Source organism: Falco naumanni, chromosome 6 (assembly GCF_017639655.2).
Source record: "Falco naumanni isolate bFalNau1 chromosome 6, bFalNau1.pat, whole genome shotgun sequence".
Taxonomy (NCBI): domain Eukaryota; kingdom Metazoa; phylum Chordata; class Aves; order Falconiformes; family Falconidae; genus Falco; species Falco naumanni.
This window is the reverse complement of record NC_054059.1, coordinates 73,188,299-73,210,216: the sequence shown is the minus strand read 5'-3', so window position 1 is coordinate 73,210,216 and position 21,918 is coordinate 73,188,299. Positions and strand designations below refer to the sequence as shown.

General features: G+C 49.6%; 1 protein-coding gene across 13 annotated transcripts in view; it reads right to left on the bottom strand.

Moving 5' to 3' along the window:
- OTOF (otoferlin) overlaps nucleotides 1-21,918 on the bottom strand; it is a 115,797-nt gene that overhangs the window by 79,497 nt on the left and 14,382 nt on the right. For all 13 annotated transcript variants that reach the window (XM_040599107.1, XM_040599109.1, XM_040599108.1 and 10 more), the window contains exon 3: nucleotides 16,292-16,380. In XM_040599107.1, coding sequence (XP_040455041.1) covers nucleotides 16,292-16,380 — 89 coding nt within the window. The remainder of the gene's footprint in view (nucleotides 1-16,291; nucleotides 16,381-21,918) is intronic.

The window sequence follows — 21,918 nt, the reverse complement described above, 5'->3', positions numbered from 1 at the left end:
GTAACTCCCCTTCAAGTAACTTCAGGCTGCTCTTAGGTGGACCTTGGTGTCCTTTCCACCAGACCAGCCAAGCCCTACTCCCTCCACCTTTCTCTGCAGGTAGCATGCTCCAGGCACTAGTCAGCTGAGAGCTCATTTGTGGTGGTGGTGGTGGTGGTGGTGGTGGTTCCAGCTGATGGCTGCTAGTGTTGACCCCACCGAGGAAGCAACTGAAGTCTTAAATTAGTCATGATGAGACTTTGCCATTAATTGGTGCCTCCAGGGAATTCCATTCCATGGGAAATACCTAAAGGTATCCTAGATGGGGGAACGAGGATTCTTCTGGTTCCTCTAAACCCCCTTGCTGGTGGTAGTGGGACAGGGCACAGGCGAGGCTGGTCCGAAAAAGCATGTTTCTACTTCATAGCACCAACGCACATGCGCTTCCCTGGTGCTTCCCAGCTAAGGAAGCCCCCCACAGCTGGCAGCTCTTGCCATGGTCCAGCCCGTCTCACAGTATGTCATCTCTTAATATGAACACCACCTCTGAAACAAGAGGTAACTGGGGGATTTCTCCAGTGTAGCTGTTGTGGCTTTGCCAGGAGGGGTATGAGAGCTGTGGCAGTTTCTGTGCTCAAGGCTTTATGGCATGGTAGCTGCCACACACCCGTATGGTGGTTCTCCCTGAGCACATCTGGATCTGTCCCTGTCAAAGCAAATAGCAAAAAGAGGGGGAAAAAACCCCAGGAGTTAACAGGGTGCAAGGATCTCCAAGAGGCATTTTGTGCACAGTCCTCCCTTGCCTGCTCAGGAGCATGGTTGGGGGGTTGGGGGGGAGCTGGGGCTGATAGGGGTGACCCTAGAGCCAGGCAGTATCTCCGCATGAGAACAGAATAATAAGATGTCCCAGACAGAGGGACCCCTCAGGACAGCACATGCCCCAGCTGCAGCAGAGAGCCAGAGGCCCCTCCTGAACCCCCAGACTGATTTTCCAGACACCTCCTGCTCCTGTGACTTGCTGCAGTGCTGCCTCTGGCTGGGACAAAATCACTCGTGAGAAGCCCAGAGGCTGCAGCATCACGTACATCTCCATCACGTTGATGTTCTCCCCAGCTGAGCTACAGTCAAAAGCACACGCTGCTTCTGAGTGCTTAGAACTGCAAGCTGTTGCTGCTGTGGGAGCAGATGAAAGCAGGTATGTCAGAGCCAGTCCTAGCCCTGCAGCAGCTTTTTCCCAGCCACAATATTTGGATGGTGGTAACAGGCAAAGAGCAGATGCTTCCACCTCCTGAGAAGATGGTGAGATGCAGGCCCTTTCACCATCCTCTTAGCATGTCCTTGCAACCCTTCCAGCCTGGCTTCTGTGTTTCTGCACTCCCCTGCTCTGCTCACAGACCTCGGGCCAGCTCATCTGCAAGCGTGTGACTTATTGGGAAGATACATCTGCGTTAGGCTTGGGATAACATGCTCCTTCCTCAGACCCCTCCCTTGACAAAAGCCAAGCAAAAGCGAATAAAATATTCAGCACTGTCTACACAGCCCTTCATTTCCAAGTGTTTCATAATTCATCAAGTGCCCTGCTCCCTTCCCTGGCATTTCTGCTGATGGAAAGAAAGGGAGTTTTTCTGGGTCACTCGTAATTTTATCAGACTGTAGGAATAGCTCTTGTTTCAAACCCAGCCTGGCTGGTTCAGTGCTTAGAGCTTGCTCAAAGCCTTGGATCAGAGCAGTCTGGGATGGCTGCACACCCATAACATGGCATGCTTTGCTCTTTGCCCTTGTTTCCCCTTCCCTGCTAGCTCAACCCTTGGATGCTGTTTGCTCCCTGGGCAAATTCTGCTCCTGCAGCTAGGGATAGCCTCTGGTTGGTGGGTGGCATCTTCATCTATCCATCCATCCATCCATCCATCCATCCATCCATCCATCCATCCATCCATCCATCCATCCACCCATCCATCCATCCACTCACCCATCCATCCATCCATCCATCATCACATTCTGGGAAGTGACAAAAGGTAAATCACGACATCTCTGTCCTGGTTTGGTCCCCACCTCCAGGCACCCCTTGCAAGGTAGGGTGGGGAAAGCAGAGGGGTGCTACTGCACTTAACCCATTGCCAGGCCTGCAAGAGCCCAGGAGAGTGGAATGAAGGTTCAGCTGCCCAAGGGAGAATCCAGCCTGTACTTAAAGACCTCAGGGAGAGCTGATATCATGCTCCTGAACCACTTGGAGCTGTTGGATCCATCTAAGTTAGGGAATTAAGTGTTGCCTGGGCACATCCCTCACCCATCCACACTGAGGTGCTGCCTGCCAGGGCTGGCCAGGCCAATGCACTGTCCCCAGCCCATCGCAGGGATGCAGGGGCAGGGGTCAGCCCAGGGCTGGGCAGCCTCAGGGTACTTTGGAGAGAAAAGCTTCCCCCCCTCACCACGACCAGCCCAGCTGGGGGCTTGGGACAGATGCAGATTGATATTAGGATTTTAATCTGATATCAAACAGGGAGGGGGGAGTAGAAAAACAGAAGAAAAGAAAAAAAAAAAGAGTTGTCACACTAAACCACTATAGAACCCATCCCTGCAGCCTCGTCTGCTCCCCACCCAAATTTTCAATGCTCATCATACTCCAGCGTGTCCAAGAGAAACGAGGAATATTGTGTGGGAGGGAAGGGCAGGCAGGAGCAGCCATTGCATCTTCACGCCCCTGCCCAGATGCCTTCCTACCCCAACACTAAGAGCTGCAAACACTGAAGGATTTGGTTACACCCCCAAACCCAAAGCAACATCTCCAACCTCCTCAACCATGGCTACAACCCAGACTCTACACTGAGCACTACCTTGCCCAACCTGGCACCTGCCAAGAGGGCAGAGGAGGTCTGGGGGCTCCTGGTCCCTGGGGATGGCTGGAGGGGGGCACAGCTTCCAAAGTGGTGGCATGGTGGGGAAGGACAGCAGTTTTCCTAAACACCTGCGCAGTCTGCCCTGAATTAAAGAGCTTCTGCAATGCAAAACAGGCAGCATGGGGAAATGACAGATGCCCAGAATGCTCAAAGAAGTGATCATGGGAGACGTTAGTCTTTTGGACCATCAATGGGGCTTAAGCGACCATGCAGCTCAGCCCTGCTCAGCTATAATCTGCTGAGGTAATGAACCCATGTGAATTTGTCAGCTCCCAGAGCCACCAATTTCCCGCTTCTTGGTACATGACCAGGACACCACTTCCTTTCCTTACCCATAAGCCAAACAGAACTGTTGATGACTTCAGTGTAGGTGGCTCTGCTAAGGTTTTAATGACTCCAGCTACTCCTCCCTAATCAACCCCACTTTTCCATCACCTTTCTGAAGCAGTAGGCTCTGAAGCTAGACACTTTTTTTTTTCCCCAGCCCGCGCTGAAGCACATAATGCTGTTAGTCACGGGCTGCCAAGCAATTGCAGAAGCTCCTTGCCAGCTTCCCTAGACACAGCTTCCCCACGCTCAGCATCCCTGCCCGTGCTGCTAGCCGCAACTGCTCCCTGTGTGCAGGGAAATGCAAAACTGCTGCCTGACAAGGTCTGGTCCCCACCGGGCTCTGCCAGCTGCCAGCATCCTCAGTGACAAATTGAGTGCTGCTCGTGTGTGTAACACCCTCAGTGCCCGCCATGTCAAATTTTTGCAGAATTTTTCATTTCTTAATCAAAATATTGCATGACACCAAGTCAAACACCATGCCAAAGTCTTAAGTATACCCAAATTACCACTTTAGCAACCAGACCTGTAATCTCATCCCAAATTAGTTACCTAGTACCTAGAATATGTTTTGATACAACAGGGCTGACTGGCACTCATTATGCTATTCCACTTGTCTTCCAGGGTGAAAAGGAAGTCCATTTCTATTTAATGAGAATTTTTGCAAGAGTTTGCTGGAAGAAAAGAAGTTAATTCACTGAAGCAGCTTCTAATATCTAGAGGCTGCTGCGCTGGAACAATTGGTGTGTCCCACATTGCACCAGGTTATCCAAATGATAACAAAACAATAATAATTACATGTGCTTGCAAGTGTAAGCTCTGACTTGCCTACTGCACAGGCTCGGTGCAAAGGGGGTAATTAGGAGGAAAGGGATTTAGGAAGCTTTAACTTCAAGTGTCAGATGATTACAGATGAAGCTGCAATTTGGCTAAGACAGTGGAAAAGGCTCTTGGTTTTGGTCCAAGCTTCAAAGCACTCATCACATAAGCCACAAGAGGAAACAGTTTGCATTTACCCGTATCTTCCAAACACAGGTGTGTACATAAATGCAAGCACTGCATCTTCCAGACATACCATCAGACCCCCAAGTATCCAACAGCAACTCTCTTTCAGCTCGTTTACTTTCTGCTTTTCCAGCCTGAGCTCCCAGAGAGTTATTGCCTCTCCCCCAGGTACCCCAATGAGCTTCACAGACCAACCAGACCCATCCAGCTGCTCATCAGAGCAGCCCCCTGGTTTCTCATCACCCATTTTTGGACCCCTCGCACATCTCTGGTCTTCCAGCCAGTCCTGCCTGCTTGCAAGGCATCACAGAGCCAAAGGACAGGTTGCTGGTGTGAAGTAAGAAGGTCCCACAGCAAAGAAGCCTTTCTTGGAAGCAAGAGGGCCACAGCTTAGCCCCTGGGACATGTCTTAGCACATGCATCCTCACATGCTGGGAGACAGGGAAATTATAACCCTAGAAAATGCTTTAATGGCTAGAAAAAAAACCACTATTTTCAACTATTCAACCCACTTCTTGCAAAGGAGGGCTTGGGTTTTCAGTTGCATGAATCTAGAAGCTATATGGAAACCACTGTAAGCCATGAAGGGTCATTTTACGAACCCAGGTCTGAAGAAGCAGGGGAGGCTTTGAGGCAAAATGTTCAGCACGTGTGAACACTGCAAGGTGAGAGAGATGGGACATGTCGGGACAAAGAGGGAAAAGCACAGGCAATCTCCACGTGACAGACCAAATCGTGTCTGGCACATTGCTGCTGGGCTGGGACTGGGACTGGGGCAGGATAAGCCCAGGGCCGAGGCTCACCAACCCCCTCTGTGTGACTCTGCTGCACAAGCCTTCTCCATGTGCACCTCCTGCCTGGCAGGGCTTTGCTCCACCCTGGAGGCAGAGCTGCCAAGGTGGCCATCTCCAAATCACAGAATTATGGAATTGTTTCGGTTGGAAAAGACCTTTAAGATCATCAAGTCCAATCATTAACCCAGCACTGCCAAGCCCACCGCTAAACCACAACCCTAAGTGCCCCATCTACATGTTTTTAAACACCTTCAGGGACAGTGACTCCACCACCTCCCTGGGCAGCCTGTTCCACTGCTGGACACCCTTTCAGTGAAGAGATTTTTCCTAATACCCAGCCTAAACCTCCCCTGGTGCAACTTGAGGCCATTTCTTCTTGTCCTGTTGCTTGTGACCTGGGAGAAGAGGCTGAGCCCACCTCACTACAGCCTCCTTTCATGTCTCAGGCTGCCTCCAAAGGAGAGCTTTAGGCTCAAGATCCCACCAAGAGATCATTTTAAAGCTACCCTAGATGTGAAAAATAAGATGTCTGCAATAACAGAAGTGCTCTCTTCTTTTCCTGTTTTCCCTTTTCCTGACACCCAAGTTGCCCAGGGATATCAGATCTGGTCTTCATTGCTGTTTGCGGGAAGCCCACCTATTGCTTTCTGTGCTTTTAAAACTTAAATATAAGGCTAAGAAATCTTGAAAGATTTCCTTTCTCCAGAACAGACTTTGCCTAATGACCAACACTGTGTTAAACAAAACCAAACAATACCCCAAAAGGCAAAAAGCCTGGATGCAGCTCAAAATCATCAGGGTTTAAAATGCACTGATAATTGCTTGTTTTCCTCTCTCCCTGGGGAAGGGCCCATCCCACCTACTCATAGCTGTCCTGCAGTTCACCATCGATCCATGAGCTCTCTGTGCTCACATGAAGAGACTGCTCAGCTTGAGGGAAATCCATCCCATATGCCTTAGGGGTATCCAAGGTGCGGAGAAAATACTCATGGGAGTTTCTGGTCAGTCTCTACTGACTGTTGGGCTTAAACCCCATGCCCAGGTTACAGGCAGGCAAAGCTAGGTGGTGGGAATTGTCCTGTTGCTGCAGATCTCAATATGATGTGTTTTCTTGGTGATGCAAGATGAGTTTGGTGGGCATCAGTCCAGAGAAGGAAGGTCTCCTCTTGAAAGCACTCAAAACCAAGCCCTCCAGACCTCTAGGCAGAGGATCTGAATTGCTAGCATTACAAGAAGCAAGCAGTTGGAAAGCCAGCGAAGTATCATTTCACTTAGGAGCCGAACATCCAGCCTGCCTCAGGAAGTAATAAAAAATGAAAGAAAAGGCTCAAACCTCTTCCTCTGCACAGCCTGGACTACAAAAGCCACATCATCACTTGCTGGCCATGTCCAACTTGAGCTGAGCCAGTTGTCCCCACTGCCTTCTCCCCTGCTCGCTTTACTGTGGCTCTTGGGTGAGCCACGATGATCTGCAGCTCCTCCAGGGAAGTCTGGATTCTGCTCATCTCTGTATCAGTGGCTTCCCTTCTCCACCGGGCTCAGCGTTTCAGCTCTTTTTTCACGTGCCAGCCTTGCCTGCAAAACTGGACATGTTGTATAACATGGTATCATTCGCAGAAAGGCTGAGCTGATACCTCTGTAGACATCTCAGCTGATTAGCTTGTGTCTCTGACACGGTATGGAAACTTTTGCCTTTCCAGGTTCCTGCCCCTGGTGACATCAGTCCTCCCAGGTCATAACGAAGCACACCCTGTTCATCTATCTTTTACCTTCCGTGGAAGCTGATGCTAGAAAGTCTTAATGAGACTTCAGACTTGCTTGCTGCAGTGATCCCATTGCAATGGGTTTTGTGGAAGAGGAAGGTTTCAGGTAGATGACACATCTGCCTGTGGACTGGGCAGCTGTAGGTGTACCACAGGCACCAGTCCTTAGGACTAGGAAGCTAAGCTGGGCTTTATAGACCTCATGGTCTGGAGCATTTGCCACTCGCCCTACTTTGTGGAAGGGCATGTGGAGGAGACCCTGCTCACTGGACTGGTCCCCACCATATCCATTTTGCATCACCTAGAGGAGAAGTTGGAGCAGGACCTCCTTCTAAGGTGAATAATCCCACAACTCAGGAAGTGCAATGGAAAATGGAGATGAAAATCAGTGCTGATTTAAGAAAAAACATGAAAAGAAAGAGTGCAGCCCATGGATCAGGAGGATGGGGGACTTGGGCTCTCAGGACGACAAATTTAGGGGCATGGGTTAGTGGTGGCCTTGGCAGTGCTGGGTTAACAGTTGGACTGGATGATCTTAAAGGTCTTTTCCAAGATAAATGATTCTATAATTCTGTAAATTCATTTGTAATGATTACCCAGATACATCATGAAGGACCATGCTTCATCAGACCTTGCCGTCCAGAGTATGACTCTTCTGGCCTACGTATGGTGTCCACCTTGGGACTCCTGGGGCCAGAGGGGGTGTCTTTGTGTTCAATAAACTCACGCTGATTTTTTGTCCATGAAGATGACAAATTCAGTTTTGAACCTGTAAACTTTCAGTATCTACCAGGTCTCGTGGTGCGGCTTGCCACAGCTCACCCAGCATCATCTGAAGACCCACTGCACCCCGAGCCTCCCTCCCGCTGTCTTCATTTTCTTGTCTTCCAAGTTTTTCTACTGACACAGATGATAAGTACCTGCGTCCTCCCCAGTTTAACCTCGTGGCTATTCATTATGTTCTCTGTTGAATTGAAGAGGGTTAGTTTAATTTATAGTTCCTCATATAAAAGCTGTTCCAGAGCTTTTATCTGTTTTATTGGATCCCTCTGGCTCCTGCACAGCCAATAACACAAAACCAAAGACTCTTGCAACCAACAGTTTGTTGAAAGACAGCCCATAACAGCACTGAAGAGCAACTTTCAAGCCAGCACTAAAAGGATTAGTAGGAGAACTTGGTTCTATGATGTTTAGATATTCAAGGTTCCTGGATTGCTCCCAGCTACTAAGACAGGTGTAAGTTCCCCTCCAAGACACATATGCAGTCTGGACTTCATGTAATAAAGTTTGAGGATCCAAAACACATACAAAAATAACAAAAAAACCCCAACAACTAAATTGTGCAGGTGGCCCCCAAATGCTGTCAGATCCTCCCATTATGATTTTTTTTTTTTTTTTGTCTTCCTGGTGAAATTAGAAAAGAACTCTAAAAAAATTCTTTTGGACCAAGACAAAAGCAAACCAAGCATGAGACCAGTGTGCAGTGATCTTATGTGAATATTTTGTCTGGGTTACAAGCATACTCAGTTGTATTTGAGATTTAATTGTTTTCTGCCTTTTAGCAATTCTCTAGAAAAAAATAACATCTTGATGTGTGCACCTGAGGCACCACTCATCTGGTGGTCTGGTGAGTCAGATAGAGAACCTGGGTGTGATACCTCAGGGTATCCCTGGGATCTTCCACACTGAAAGGGACGAAACTAGGGAGAAATTAATCTCCCACATCACTGACAATGCTTCAAGGTCTGCAGCTCAGACCTCTGCAATGTTTAAGCAAGCCGGGCAGCCAAAAGGCTTGCCCAGCTGTGGTCCAAGCACTGTCTCAAGGAAACTCTCATGGCACTTTCTGATTTGCAAAACGTAGCTCTTACAATGTCCTGCTTGCCCAGTGCCTGCTCTCCAAGTGCTGCTCTGAGTGGGGAGGGCAATCAGACAAAGACAAGAGAGGAAACCTAATGCATCAGCATTCATAATTTTTTCCATTATACCCTTTCTATAGCAGTTCCGCAGTGGATTACTTTCTGCTTTCTGAAAGGTGGAGACAGTTTCATACAAAAGACTTGAATTCTGCAAAGATCTTAATTGCTGGAGAAGCCGGAGTACAAAGGACAAAACAAAGCTCTATTTTTATCCTGCCAGAGCACGGTGCTGTATTAAAAGCCTTTGGTATTAGCCTCTTTGTGTCTCTGTCAGGTAAGGAGAGCCAGCTCCTGCCCCTTCCCAGTGGGTATCCTGTTTCTGCAGAGGGATGTTATCTGTGCCCCCACCCCTGCATCACCCATTGGGCCAGCGGGGAGCCAACGGGTTTGTAAAGTGGCTTTCAGCCTTTGGCCAGATCCCGTTACGGCTTCTTGCCCTGGTGAGGAAAACAGTGACATGGAGAAAAACAAACCACCTTGAAGTTTTTGGGTTTGTGCAGTGTTTCTCATCCTTAAGGGCTGTGGTCGTTGACTAGTATTATCCTTGGTTTATGCCCAAGGAAAAGATGTGGCTAGGAAAAGGCTTGCCCAGGCTGTCCCAGCAGGTCGGGAATAGGAACGGCAGCAGGGACCCGACCTCCTGCCTCAGGGATGATGCTCTGTGGCCACTGACCACACAGCCATTCTCAATGAGGTTTCACCAGCACAGCATGCTGCCCTGGCTGCTGCCTCCACTTCCTTCTTGCATCTCTGCCCTCTCCTGTGCATATGTTTCCTCCACCCCACATCACTCATATGTGTGTCTTCTTCTGCTCAGACACGCTCAAACCCACGTCTGGGGCCCCACATCACACACCCGTCTCCTGCATATGTCCTCTCCCAGGGCCCTTCACCATCAGACCACATGCTACAAATTTTCACCCATCTTGAAAGTATTTTGCATATCTCCCTATGGGGACTAGAAGGCAAAGGACAGAGATGATCTGAGTTTCAGCAAGATCTCGGTATTTCTACCCAGCTCATCCCACCATGCAGCAGTTACTTGGCTTCACCATCTGCCTTCCAGGATGCATTACATGGCATCAGAGGAGGCATCTCATGTCTTCAGGATGGGTATGTAGGACCCATGATTATTGGTCCTTCTCTTGTCTGGAGTATTTTCAGTCTGCATCTACACTAGTAAATTAGCCGCAGGCAGGACGTGGCACTGCCTTTCATCCACCTGCCCTGGGACAACCCTGGGGTGGTTTGGAGGTTTGGATGGGTCTTGGCTGGAGGGGAGAGTTTCCCAGCCTGGGGATGCTCTACCTGCTCAGGGTGTGGAGGTAGGTTTCTGGGCTGGTGGCACTGCTGGTCTGGCCCATTTGAGCTGTCCTCATGAACTCTCTTCCCACGTCCATGCTCAGCCCCTTTCTCTGGACACTCAGACACAGCACCCTGGGGAATAGCTACCAGGGACAGCCACCATCCCAGAGCCGAGACCCACTGGAGCCCAGAACTCCTCGAGAAGTCAGCATGCAGTCAGCTGCTGAAAGGAGGCTGAGGCGCTTGGCTGGGGCCAGGAAAGGATTATCTTACCAGATAATTAGCTGCATGCTGATGGCCACTGAGGCAAGAAATAAAAGCAACTCAATGAGCCACGCAGCCATGTCTCAGCACTGGTCACCTCCATTATTCAGGGTGGATCTGCATCAGGTGTCATGCCTTTATCTGGGGCTTTGATAAAAAGCATTAATCAGCTGCATGTGAATTATTCAAAGAGATCATGGCTCACCTTTCCAAACCCCAGTGCTGAGGCTCTACTTCTCCCTACTCCTCTCCCTCCTCTCCAAGATTTATGTCTGTCTTTCCTCCCCCTATAACTTGTTTCTGTGCAGGAAGGATGGGCTGTAGTTACAGCACTAGCTTGTGACCCTGGGCTTTAGTTTTTGTTTTCTGCCACAGATTCCCTGCATTTTCTTGAGGGAGGTGCTCAGCACCAACTGCCTGGGGCCAGGATGGGGCCAAGTTCATTGCCAGTGCCTTGGCACTAATATCCTGGTGTAAACATTTCTTAGCCAGCAGGAGAAATGCTGTGAGTCTGAACAGAAATCCCTCGATAATCCCTTTATGACTCGGAGTAGTCTATTCTGCAGGTTTATTCCTACCACTGATGCTCAGATTTGAAACATATTCCTTCCTCTACTACCAGGAAGCTTATAGGGTTGGAATAGGGCTCTCCTGTCATTGCCTCCTTTGGGCTCCTGGTTGTCTTCTGCTTCAGGGAACTTCAGCCCACCCTTCAGCCATAGCTGAAGTTCTCAGTTCCCTGTGCCCAGCACCCATTGCCCTGGGGTAGGGCATGCCTTGCTGCCTCTGGCTCTCCCAGACCCCTCTCCAGGCACTGGTGGTCCATCTCCATCATGTAAACACGAGTACCTGCTGCCGTGCAGATGTCCTGGGACGTCTGAGACAAACACAGGGATGGTAGATACAACTTTGGATTTACAGGAGACACGGGTCCTTCCAAAAGTGGATACTCAAAGGGCACCTGATCTGAGCCCTAGCTCCCCATGGACACCTCTACTGCTGTGAGAGGAGGTGAAGCCCTGTTTTGGGATTCTGCTTCCCACTGCTGTCAAGGCAAACCCAGGGGCAATGTCTTGCTTGGTGTTTGCTGATGGAGCGCTCTGATTCCGGCTCCTTTCCTGGGACAGGCTGCAGAGCTGGGTTGCTTCTGGTGCCTCAGACCAAAGATGGGCAGCAAGGAGAGCACGCTGTGCTGCGTCTCTGAATTGCTGAGGGACCAGCTGAACACTGCCACAGATCTGGGGTTCATTTTACTGCTGTCTGTAAATGCCAGCGTGAGGAAACTGTTTCTAACTGAAGGGCTTTTTAATTTAGCAGAGAAAGACGGAACGGGTAATTAACTCTGGAAAACTTCTACAGGGAGATGCTGGATACTCCGCCACTGCCCTGGGCAGCTGATCCCCACAACAGTGAGAGGAGACCCTAACGGGTGTCTGGCTGCTGGGGAGACCAAGCTCCACATTTTGAAACTTAAAGGGGGCTTGTAAGAAAGATGAGGACAGACTTTTTATTAGAGCCTGTAGCGACAGGACAAGGGCTGATCGTTTTAAACTAAAAGAAGGAACATTCAGACTAGATACAAGGAAGCAATTGTTTACACTGAGGGCGGCGAGGCGCTGGCCCAGGCTGCCCAGAGCAGCTGTGGGTGCCCCATCCCTGGCAGGGCTCAAGGCCAGGCTGGACGGGGCTGGGGGCAGCCTGGGCTGGGGGGAGGGGTCCCTGCCTGTGGTGGGGGGGTGGGACTAGATGGCCTTTGAAGGTCCCTTCCCGCCCAAACCATTTTGTGATCTATGATTCTATGATTTCAAGGCAAATGCACCCCAGAAACAGGAGCAGCAGCTCTTGCTCCAGCCTGTAATGATGCAAAGCAGGTGAACATGCTGGGTAAATATTTCTGTTCGTTGTTGCAGGCCAGGGGTAGTTTGTGGGTAATCATCACAAAAGAACCAGCAGCTTCTGATGCACCAATATAAATTTTTAATGAAGTTAGAATAATAGAGAAATCCCAGCACAGCAAAGAGTTCATACAGGGTGAACAAAGACAGCCTGGCTAAACCGGCAGCCATCCTAGGGAAAAAAATAGGAAAGCCTGTACAAGATTCAATGAATACGCAGTTATTAATTGGAGTGTAATCAAAGACATGCAAGGTAGGTTTATGAGGAGATAGAGCCTGTCAAAACAAGCTTGGTTTGTTTCTTTGGAGTCGGTTTGTTTGGTAACTGCATGAAAGGAGCAGGTTCCTACAGAATGTTTGGTTTAACGCTGCCTGCTATCAGTGCCTCACACTAAAAAGAGCAGATTAATGGAGACAAACTCTAAAAATAGGACATCAGCTGAGAATCATCTTTGAATGACAGTGCTATGGTGCAATTTTGCTATTAAGCTCATAACTACCACATTAGTGAAAGGAATGTAAAAATAACTTACAATCAAATTTTCAAATAATATGAAGATTGACAGAGCAGTCAACAAGGAGACAGGGGAGGCAGCCACGCAGAGCAGTGGGGACCTTGAATGTGCCTGAACCAAAAAAGGGGCACTCACGTGCCAAAAACTGCCAAGAAACAGCATCTGCACCTCAAGCTGGCAGAAAATAGAGCCGACTTCCATGAAAGCAACAGCTCCAGACAGCACGGTGCACCAGCAGCCCAGCACGGTGAACAACCAACCCATTAATCCATAACTGCATGAATGGAGGAGGGATGGGGAGAAGGGAGGTGCGACATCCTCACTCTGCAGCGCCGCAGAGATGCAGTAGATGCATCCCACCTGTGCCTGTATTTAGAGGGAGGGTGCTGCAAGTTGAACATTAGTGGGATAAAGAGCTGCGAAGATGATTTGAGACGGAAAAAAAAATGCACAATGAGAGGTGCCAAGAAGGGCCTTCTTCAAAAGAAGACTGAGAAGTACTTTGACTACAAATATGCAAGAGCTTTCAAGGGCAGAAAAGACCTGGCGAGCAATGGGCATAGAAGCCTCTGGCTTCATGTGCTCTGGACACCATGATGGGGGAGCCCAGCTGCCTCAGCTCAGGCTCCTGGGTCCCTGGGACAAGAACCACAGCATCTGGGGGTTTCTTTGTACTCAGTGGGGACTAAATTGGTGAAAGAAGCCAATTCTCATGGGGCACTGGAACCAGATTCCTGTTCGCTGAAGATCTGGCCATCCCTTAATGGTGAGGAATAAAGTTAATGGCACTGGCCAGCAGGACCAGGGCAGTGATTATCCCCCCACACTCAGCACTGCTGAGGCTGGACCTTGAATCCTGGGTTCAGTTTCCAAGAGGGACCTTGAGGGGCCGGAGCATGCCTAGAGCCAGGCAGGGGGCTGGGGCAGGGGCTGGGGCACCAGTCTCATGGGAGGGGGCTGGGGAGGTTCAGCCTGGAGAGGAGGGGGCTCAGGGGGCACCTGATCGCTCCCTACAGCTGCCTGTAATGAGGGACAGGACAAGAAGAAATGGCTTCAAGTTGTGCCAGGGGAGGTTTAGGTTGGATATTAGGAAAAATTTCTTCACCAAAAGGGTGTCCAGCACCAGAACATGCTGCCCAGGGAGGCAGTGGAGTCACCATCCCTGGGAGGGATTTAAAAGACATGTAGATGTGGCACTTAGGGGCATGGGTTAGTGGTGGGCTTGGCAGTGCTGGGTTAACGATCAGACTCCATGATCTTAAAGGTCTTTTCCAACTGAAACAGTTCCACGATGCTGTGTTAAAGGTGAGGCTGCAGCACGCAAGCATCAGTTGAGCTGGCTGAGGTCACAGCAGGCAGTAACTGGAACATGGCTGCAGCCCGCTCCTCCGCACCATCAGCATCAAAGGTAAGGCTGCTCCTCTGCGGCAGCCTAGGCCCTCGCGGAATCAAAGGCAAACTGAGGAAAATGCCTACCGTGATTAAAATTCTACTGGGAAGTAGAAGTGGCTCTTGGCTGGCTGTGCAGCGCACCAATGGAAAAATGCACTTTAAAGCAATTTGGCTGAACTAGCTGGATATTTGTGTTGGGCATTTGAAACATTCTAAGAGACATTGGTCACCTTGAAAGTGGAAGGAATTACCTGAGTGATCACTTTCTCAGCCTCTAATTAGTGCAACCTGATGCTCTGCCTTTCCAATTCCCAGTTCCCTGGAGGAACGACAGTTCTTCATTTCCAGACACAGAAACACCACTTTCTGCTTTTTATTGCACCTTTCAAGCGGATATTTTTTTTAGATTTTAAGACAGAGAAAGAATTGCTTCTCTGTGTGCAGAGTACACAGGATTGCTGTCCAGGAAGCAAATGGGGTAAAACCTGAAGGGCAGTTTGTTAGGGCAAAAACATCTGATTCAGTTGGCGTGTTTTTATTCACTTCTGCTGGGTAATGAAGATAGGAAGCTTGGAGCCATCATGAACGGAAGGATGCTCCATCCAGTCGTCCAGCTGCTGGCTGCACTAAGCCTGTGCAAATGCAGGACAGTATACCCGCTGCTTGCTCACAGCAGGGGAGTAGAAAGTGAAGGAAAGCACTGAAGGAGCATCCAGCCAAGGAAAAACTGCTGCTGTCATGGATGCAACATGAAGAGCAGGTTCCAGAGGCTGGAGCTGACACTGGCTGGGGGAGGAGGTGGACCTCCAGGTCTAGCATCTTTCCATCTCGGTCTCCCACCGCCTGTCAGCTGCCCACAGCCCCTGAGAATTCCCTTCTCACACGGACCCTGGGACAGGTCAGGGCTGCAGAAATGATTCAGATCTCCTGTTCCACATGCCCATCAGTCATGAACTTAGTGATCACCACAACTGCACCACCTCAATGCAGGTGCCCATAGGAGGTGGTCTGAACACAACTCAAAGTGGCTTGTACTACGTATGGCTCCTGTGGGTGAGCCAAGATCTCCCTACAAGCCCTGGACCGCTCATCTGCCTGTCTCTGCCATCCATTCCCCACCCAGCTCATCTGCCTGGGCTGGGACCCTCGGGAGGCTCCTTGCCTTTCTCCTCCCAGACAGCAACTGAATAAAGCAAGTCTTTTCAACTCTCCTTTTGCTGCTCAAACTCCTACATAAAAGCAAGACAAAGGTAGGTATTTTTTTTCTGTTTGTTGCTCGGCAGGCTTTTTTGTTTTGTTTGCAGGTTTTTTGGCATTTGGGTTTGGGGGTTTTCTTTTTAAATTATTATATTTAGCATGCCTGCCCTGCATGCTGTCTATCTGACTCCTCATTTTTTTGACTCCGAAGCAAGGTTTTGCATGAACACGTACCTGGGAGATGTTCAGGGGGCCCTGCTGACTTCTAGCTGGGGCACACACTGGATTTCAGTGCAAAACTTAGTGCAACATCCAACCACAAGCAAAAGCCCTTCCTCAGTTCTCTTTTTCCTCTCCCCTCTTTAATGTCAGTGTAAATGATCTATAAGACAATTTAAATATGCCAGTCATGTTTTTGTGAAAAGCTCCCATATTTTTGCAATGACAGCATGGCTAAATGCATGAGATACACTAAGGCTGACAGAAAGGACAGACAATGTTTCCTTCTCTCGTGTTCATTATTTACATGGTGGCAAAACCTAGACTGTAAGAAACCTTAAAAAATGTTCATTGCAGATAACACATAATAAAAAATGTAACATTGCAGATAATACATAAGGCATGACAACCGTGAGAAAAAATTACAGTAAGACAAATAAACAGGGGCAGAATTTGAAAAAGCTGGGGAACTACATTTGTCTTTTAACTTCCACCTTGATAATTAACCAAAAGATTTCAGTTTCTTTGAAACACATGCAAATTTTATAAAGCCAAATAGCAGAACCTTGGGAAAACCATGGCATAGCCCTGGTGCTGACTACCACCTAGACGCTGGTGGTTAGCAGCCTCGCACACTGAGCTGTACACACTGCATCTGAGCTTCCTTGCCCCTCCCAGCAGACATAATCACCAGCATCTTCCTCACCCTCCAGATTCCAAACCAAGCAGGAATGTGGCTCCAGCTCAAGCAGGAGCTGTGTTTTCCCACTGGAGAGGACACAGGGGATCAGTGGGAGTGAAGGACAGACCACGCTCTCACCTGTTGGTGAAGACTTTGCTGTAGTTGAACACCTGGATCTCCAGGATCTCATTCCCATCGATACTGCTTGCCACTGGCCAGCGGAAGGTCTGCAGAGGAAGGATGAAAGGGGGATGTCAGGCTTGTTTCAGGGAGCTGCTGCAGTGTGATAAGGGTGGAGCTGAGATGACCATGGGAAAAAAGCTAACTACCCCATTTCCCCAGCAAAAAGGCAGGCAGGGCTGTTTTAAAGGGGTCTCATTAAGAATGTACCTCAATGCCAAATATCTGATAGATAGATAGATAGTATATATATATATACATAGTATAAAGGGGTGTGTGTATATATATATACATATCATATATATAGCAGTGATGAGTGGCATTCCTCAGGGGTCTGTACTGGGACCAGTGCTGTTTGATACCTTTGTCAGCAACACGGACAGTGGGATCGAGTGCACCCTCATCGAGTACCAGTTTGCTGACGACACCGAGCTGTGTGGTACAGCCGATGCATTGTGGGGAGGGATGCCATCCAAAGGGACCTTGGAGGGCTTGAGAGGTGGGCCTGTGCAAACCTCGTGAAGTGCAAGGTTCTGCACCTGGGTTAGGGCCATCCCCAGCACCAATATTGGCTGCGTGGAGAATAGATTGAGAGCAGCCCTAAGGAGATTGAGAGCAGCCCTAAGGAGAAGGACTTAGGGGTGCTGCTTGATAAGAAGCTCATCATGACCCAGCAATGTGCACACGCAGCCCAGCAAGCCAACAGTACCCTGGGCTGCAGCCAGAGCAGCGCGGCCAGCAGGTCAGTGAGGGGGCTCTGCCCCTCTGCTCCACTCTGGTGAGACCCCCCTGCAGCGCTGCGTCTGGCTCTGGGGTCCGCAGCACAGGAGAGACACGGAGCTGCTGGAGCGGGGCCAGAGGAGGCCAGGGAGATGCTCAGGGGCTGGAGCAGCTCTGCTGTGGGGACAGGCTGGGAGAGCTGGGGGGGCTCAGCCTGGGGAGGAGAAGGCTGCGGGGAGACCTTAGAGCACCTGCCAGCGCCTAAAGGGGCCGGCAAGAAAGCTGGGGAGGGGCTTTGGGCAAGGGCAGGTGGCGATGGCACACGGGGGAATGGCTTTACCTGAGAGAGGGGAGATGGAGATGAGAGATGAGGAAGAAATTCTTCCCTGTGAGGGCGGCGAGGCGCTGGCCCAGGCTGCCCAGAGCAGCTGTGGGTGCCCCATCCCTGGCAGGGCTCAAGGCCAGGCTGGACGGGGCTGGGGGCAGCCTGGGCTGGGGGGAGGGGTCCTTGCCTGGGGGGGGGGACTAGATGGTCTTTAAGGTCTCTTCCTACCCAAACCATTCTGTGATTCTATGATACACACACACATTAACAAGGTAAGAAGCAATAGGACAAGAAGAAACAGCCTCGAGTTGTGCCAGGGGAGGTTCAGATTGTATATTAGGAAAAATTTCTTCACTGAAAGGGTGGTCCAGCACTGGAACAGGCTGTCCAGGGACACGGTGGGGTCATATCCCTGGAAATGTTCAAAAAACACATAGATGTGGTGCTTAGGGACATGGGTTAGTGGTGGACTTGGCAGTCCTGCATTAACGTTTGGGCTTGATGATCTCAAAGGTCTTTTCCAACCTAAATGATTCTATCATTCTATGACTTTATACATATAAATACATTTTTCTATACGTATGTGTATATATATATATGAAATCACCTTCAGTTGTGGGGTTTTTTTACTTCCCGACGCAAGAAATCAGCCTGCCAAGCTAAACCACTTGAACTGCCTTCAGTTTTCTAAGTCACAGGTTTCTTGCGACCTCCAAAAGCCAAGCACACCCCTTTGCCAAGCGGCTCTTGGTGCACCAGATGGGATGGGAATGAGACATCCCAGATGCAGAGGCAGCGGGGTTGAGCCCTGCATCACTTACAGGAGCAGCAGCGCTGCACTCAAAGTCTTGAAAGGAAAGTGCTTATCAAGCAACTTCACAGGAAGAAATTAGTGACTCTGCAGAAATATGCCAACACCTGGTTTTAAGCTATTTTTTGCCCCTTTTACATTTTCTGCTGTGACTTAAGGAAGCAAATGAAAAAATTCCTAAAACAGAAAAGAAAACTAGAAATGGCCCCATGACAGTGGTATCATTTTTCGTACAGTCCAGCCTCACTTCTCATTCTGCAGCCAGATTTACTCTGGGCTCTTCATCATGGGCATGTAACAGCCCTTCCCCTTACAGCATGTGCACTGCCGCCTGCTCACTCCTCCCCACCGCTTCGATGCTCCTAATGGTTGATAAATGCAACCAGCAGTCCCAAGATTAATTTTGAGCTGCCTGTTCCCTCTTGCCACCTCCATTCCTCTCTGTCCTGAGAAGTTGTCATGTCCTCACCGTTCAGGGCTCTGCAGTGTGTGCAGGTGGAGATTCATCAGGCCGGTGCTCCTGCCCACAGCTTGTCCTCCCCACCATGGTCCTCAGACAATGCTGGTGAAGGGGACAGATCATGACAGAGTCCACCGTGTCATGAGCACAGTAGCAGCCCATCAACCTCTCACAATGTGCTGGATGTTAAACTGGTCCCATCTATTACCTGCAGTTTCAGTGGGGATGCTTTACTTTGGGATAAGCTGCTCTTCCAGGAACAGGACTTCTGGTTGTTTCTGAGACAGAGACAGAAAGCTCAAGTGCAAGGGACGTGATTTCTGCCTGGATCTTCCTGGTCCTTCCTGATATGTGGTGTTTATGTGTCCTCACCACCTCAGCAGAGCCTCAGCTTTGATCCATCTCTCCTGAGCCTTGGCCAGTACAACACAAACCCAAACCTCTGCTGCCACAGCGCTTATGGACATGGGTTAGTGGTGGGCTTGGCAGTGCTGTGTTAATGGCTGAACTCAATGACCTCAGAGGTCTTTTCCAACCTAAATGATTCTGTGATTCTATGCTCTCCATAAAAGAATAAACCATGCTGGTCATGGCCTCTTTTAGCTCACACACAGAAAAGAGTTTAAAGAACTCCAGAAACACATCCTGAAGCCCCAGCAAACTCTGTTCCTAGACACAGACAGGTCCTGGTGGGTTTTTTTCCTTCCTTGGAAATACCATTCTCTGCTTGTTGTGTAGGCATGCCCCCCCTCTGTTAGAGGTTTGTCAGGAAGCAAAATAACACATAAGGTCACTTGAAAAGTGTGGTGGCCTAGAGAGGCTCCCAGGATTCCACTAAACAGCCTTGCTGACAGCTTTCCGCACCGAGAAGCTCGTCCGGGGATGTTCGTGCCGCAGCACATCCGCTGCTGCTGCAGTAAACCCCAGGGGTGGCCGGCCAGCGATGCACGGCATGGAGGAGCATGCTTCCATCTGCTGTGCTCTGCAACATGCTGTATCATCGTGGGAGCTCTCCTTGCACACTTGCTTGCACACTTCCAGCTCCAGAGGGACCCACCTGTCTAGGGCCACTAATGCAGTACGGTTAAAGCACTTGGATTTTTGCCTAAAATCCTGGGGCATGCAGTACAAGTTACCATTTTCCGCTGTCAGGAGTCTTCCCTTCATGGTGTGGCCCCTGGTTTCTTGGGGTTCAGAGCTGAATTCTGCTGCAGATCCCCTGAATTTGGCTAAATCGTTCAGGACAGAATGCAGCTGCTCTCGGTTTGGAGCTTAAAAATAAGGGTTAGGATTCCTCCACCTTGACTTAGCTGCTTACAGGTTAACCACCTAAATCCACACCCCTTGTCTGCAATCTCCATCACTAGAGAAACTCTGGCATGTCCTGGGTACAAACCAAGCCATGGCTCACCTTTGGGAGGGGGTCATACACTCTTTCTATCCTTTGTGGACAAGACTATCTATCCATGACTATATTCCTCAGATTAAAGAAGGGCACCCTGCTCTGGAAGCTGTCCAAAATCCCCCCCAAAAAACATTAACAGGTCAAGTCTCCTCTTGGTTTTATCTTAGTGCATGGAAAACCACTCAAATCGACTGGTAGCACCCAGCCATGAGCATTACAAACTTATTTCCCCTACTCCTGCCCCTTCATTTTACAAACACACTGTCCTGTGCACTAGTGAATCCCTAGGCATTGCTCCCCCCGAGGCTGCTGTCAGCTTCTCTGAGCATCCTTTGATTTTGAGTATTCTGGAGAGGCAGGTGGTTGATCTGGAGCAGCCAGACCACCTCTAGCACCTTGTGGGTGGAGGTCTGATGGTGGCAAGCCAGCCCAGCTGCGAAATGAAAGTGCAAGCCTTTGTGCTTCTCTCTCCCAGTTACAGCCATTTCAGCCTCAGCAGACGAAAAAAAAATAAAAAAAATAAAAAAAACAAAAACCAAACCAGCAGCTCAAAAGAACTAAGTGATACGCTTTCCCTCCTAAGACAGATTTTTTTCATTATTATTATTATCTTTTAAGCCTGGAAAGCATTATTACAGTCTCACAGCCTGACCTCTTAACCCAATCCACAGGTTTTCGTGTTTCAGTCAAAGACTCCTCAATCAAACACAGATATGCCTTGTAGCTCAGTCACAACATATTTTTAACAGGGAAAAAGGAAAAGTAAAAACCATCCCAGAATTCAAGCAACAACATTTAATTACATTTTCAGGTAAGTGGTTTCCGCAGCTGATTGCTTGCAGTGATAAACACCTGCACCACCATTCTGCTTTGAATTTATGGGCTTCGGCTCCCCAGCCTTCACCCTGTGTCCTCTCACCAAGCTAAAGGTGCTACCTAAACTCTTTCATTTGGCTATTTAGATTTCATTCAGCTTTTTGGATATAATTCCTCACTGCCTGTGGAGACTAACAAAGGGAATTGCCCTCGGGCTGAAGCCAGCACTCACACTGCAACACAGAGTGGCAAAGCCATGTCCCAGCCCAGACCACGCACCTCCAGAACAAAGACTGGAGATGGGCACCCTGCTTTAGCACCTAGCACAGGCTCTGCCAAGGCAGGCATCATCCCCCTGCAAACTCCTGCTGCTCCCACTGGCACTGAGGCAGCTCACCCAGGAGCCGTGCCCCACTGGCACAGCCTGGCCCTTTGCAAGCAAGTTTTCCTTCTCTCAGCACCCTTGTGCCCTTCATGCAAGCGATGGAAGAGGGCAAATGTTTTGGAGCTGAAGTTTTCTCTGTTAATTTATAACACACCCTGCGGGACTACTTGCTCTCATCAATTCCGAGTGCCTGGGCTGAAGGGAAATGCTGTGAGGCAGGGAATGTGGGCTGGGGAGTGAGCACAAACCATGACATGCCATGGAGAAAATCAGTGGTGAGGGATGCAGTGCCTGCAGAGAGTCCCACACCTGCCTTCCGAGCTGCCTTCCACCAAGCTGCTAAAAACCAGCAGCACCAGGATGCACCCCCAACCCTAAGGTGCTCCCCAGCTGTGGCATGCATGGAAATGACCTGTCTGTCATCTCAGACCCAGTGAGTCCAACTTTCGCAACAGGCTGCACTGAATGGCTGCTCTTCACGGTGTTTATCCATGACCCTATTTATCCATGACCGTGACCATGGCAGAGGACTTGTGGTGCGGGGGCAGGCTGGAAGGCTGCTGCTAAAACGTGGCTTGTATCAGTAGAGAAGCTCGCAACGGCCACTTGGCTTCAGGATGAGTGCTGGAGTTAGCTAGCAGGGTGAAAACCGTGGACTTTACT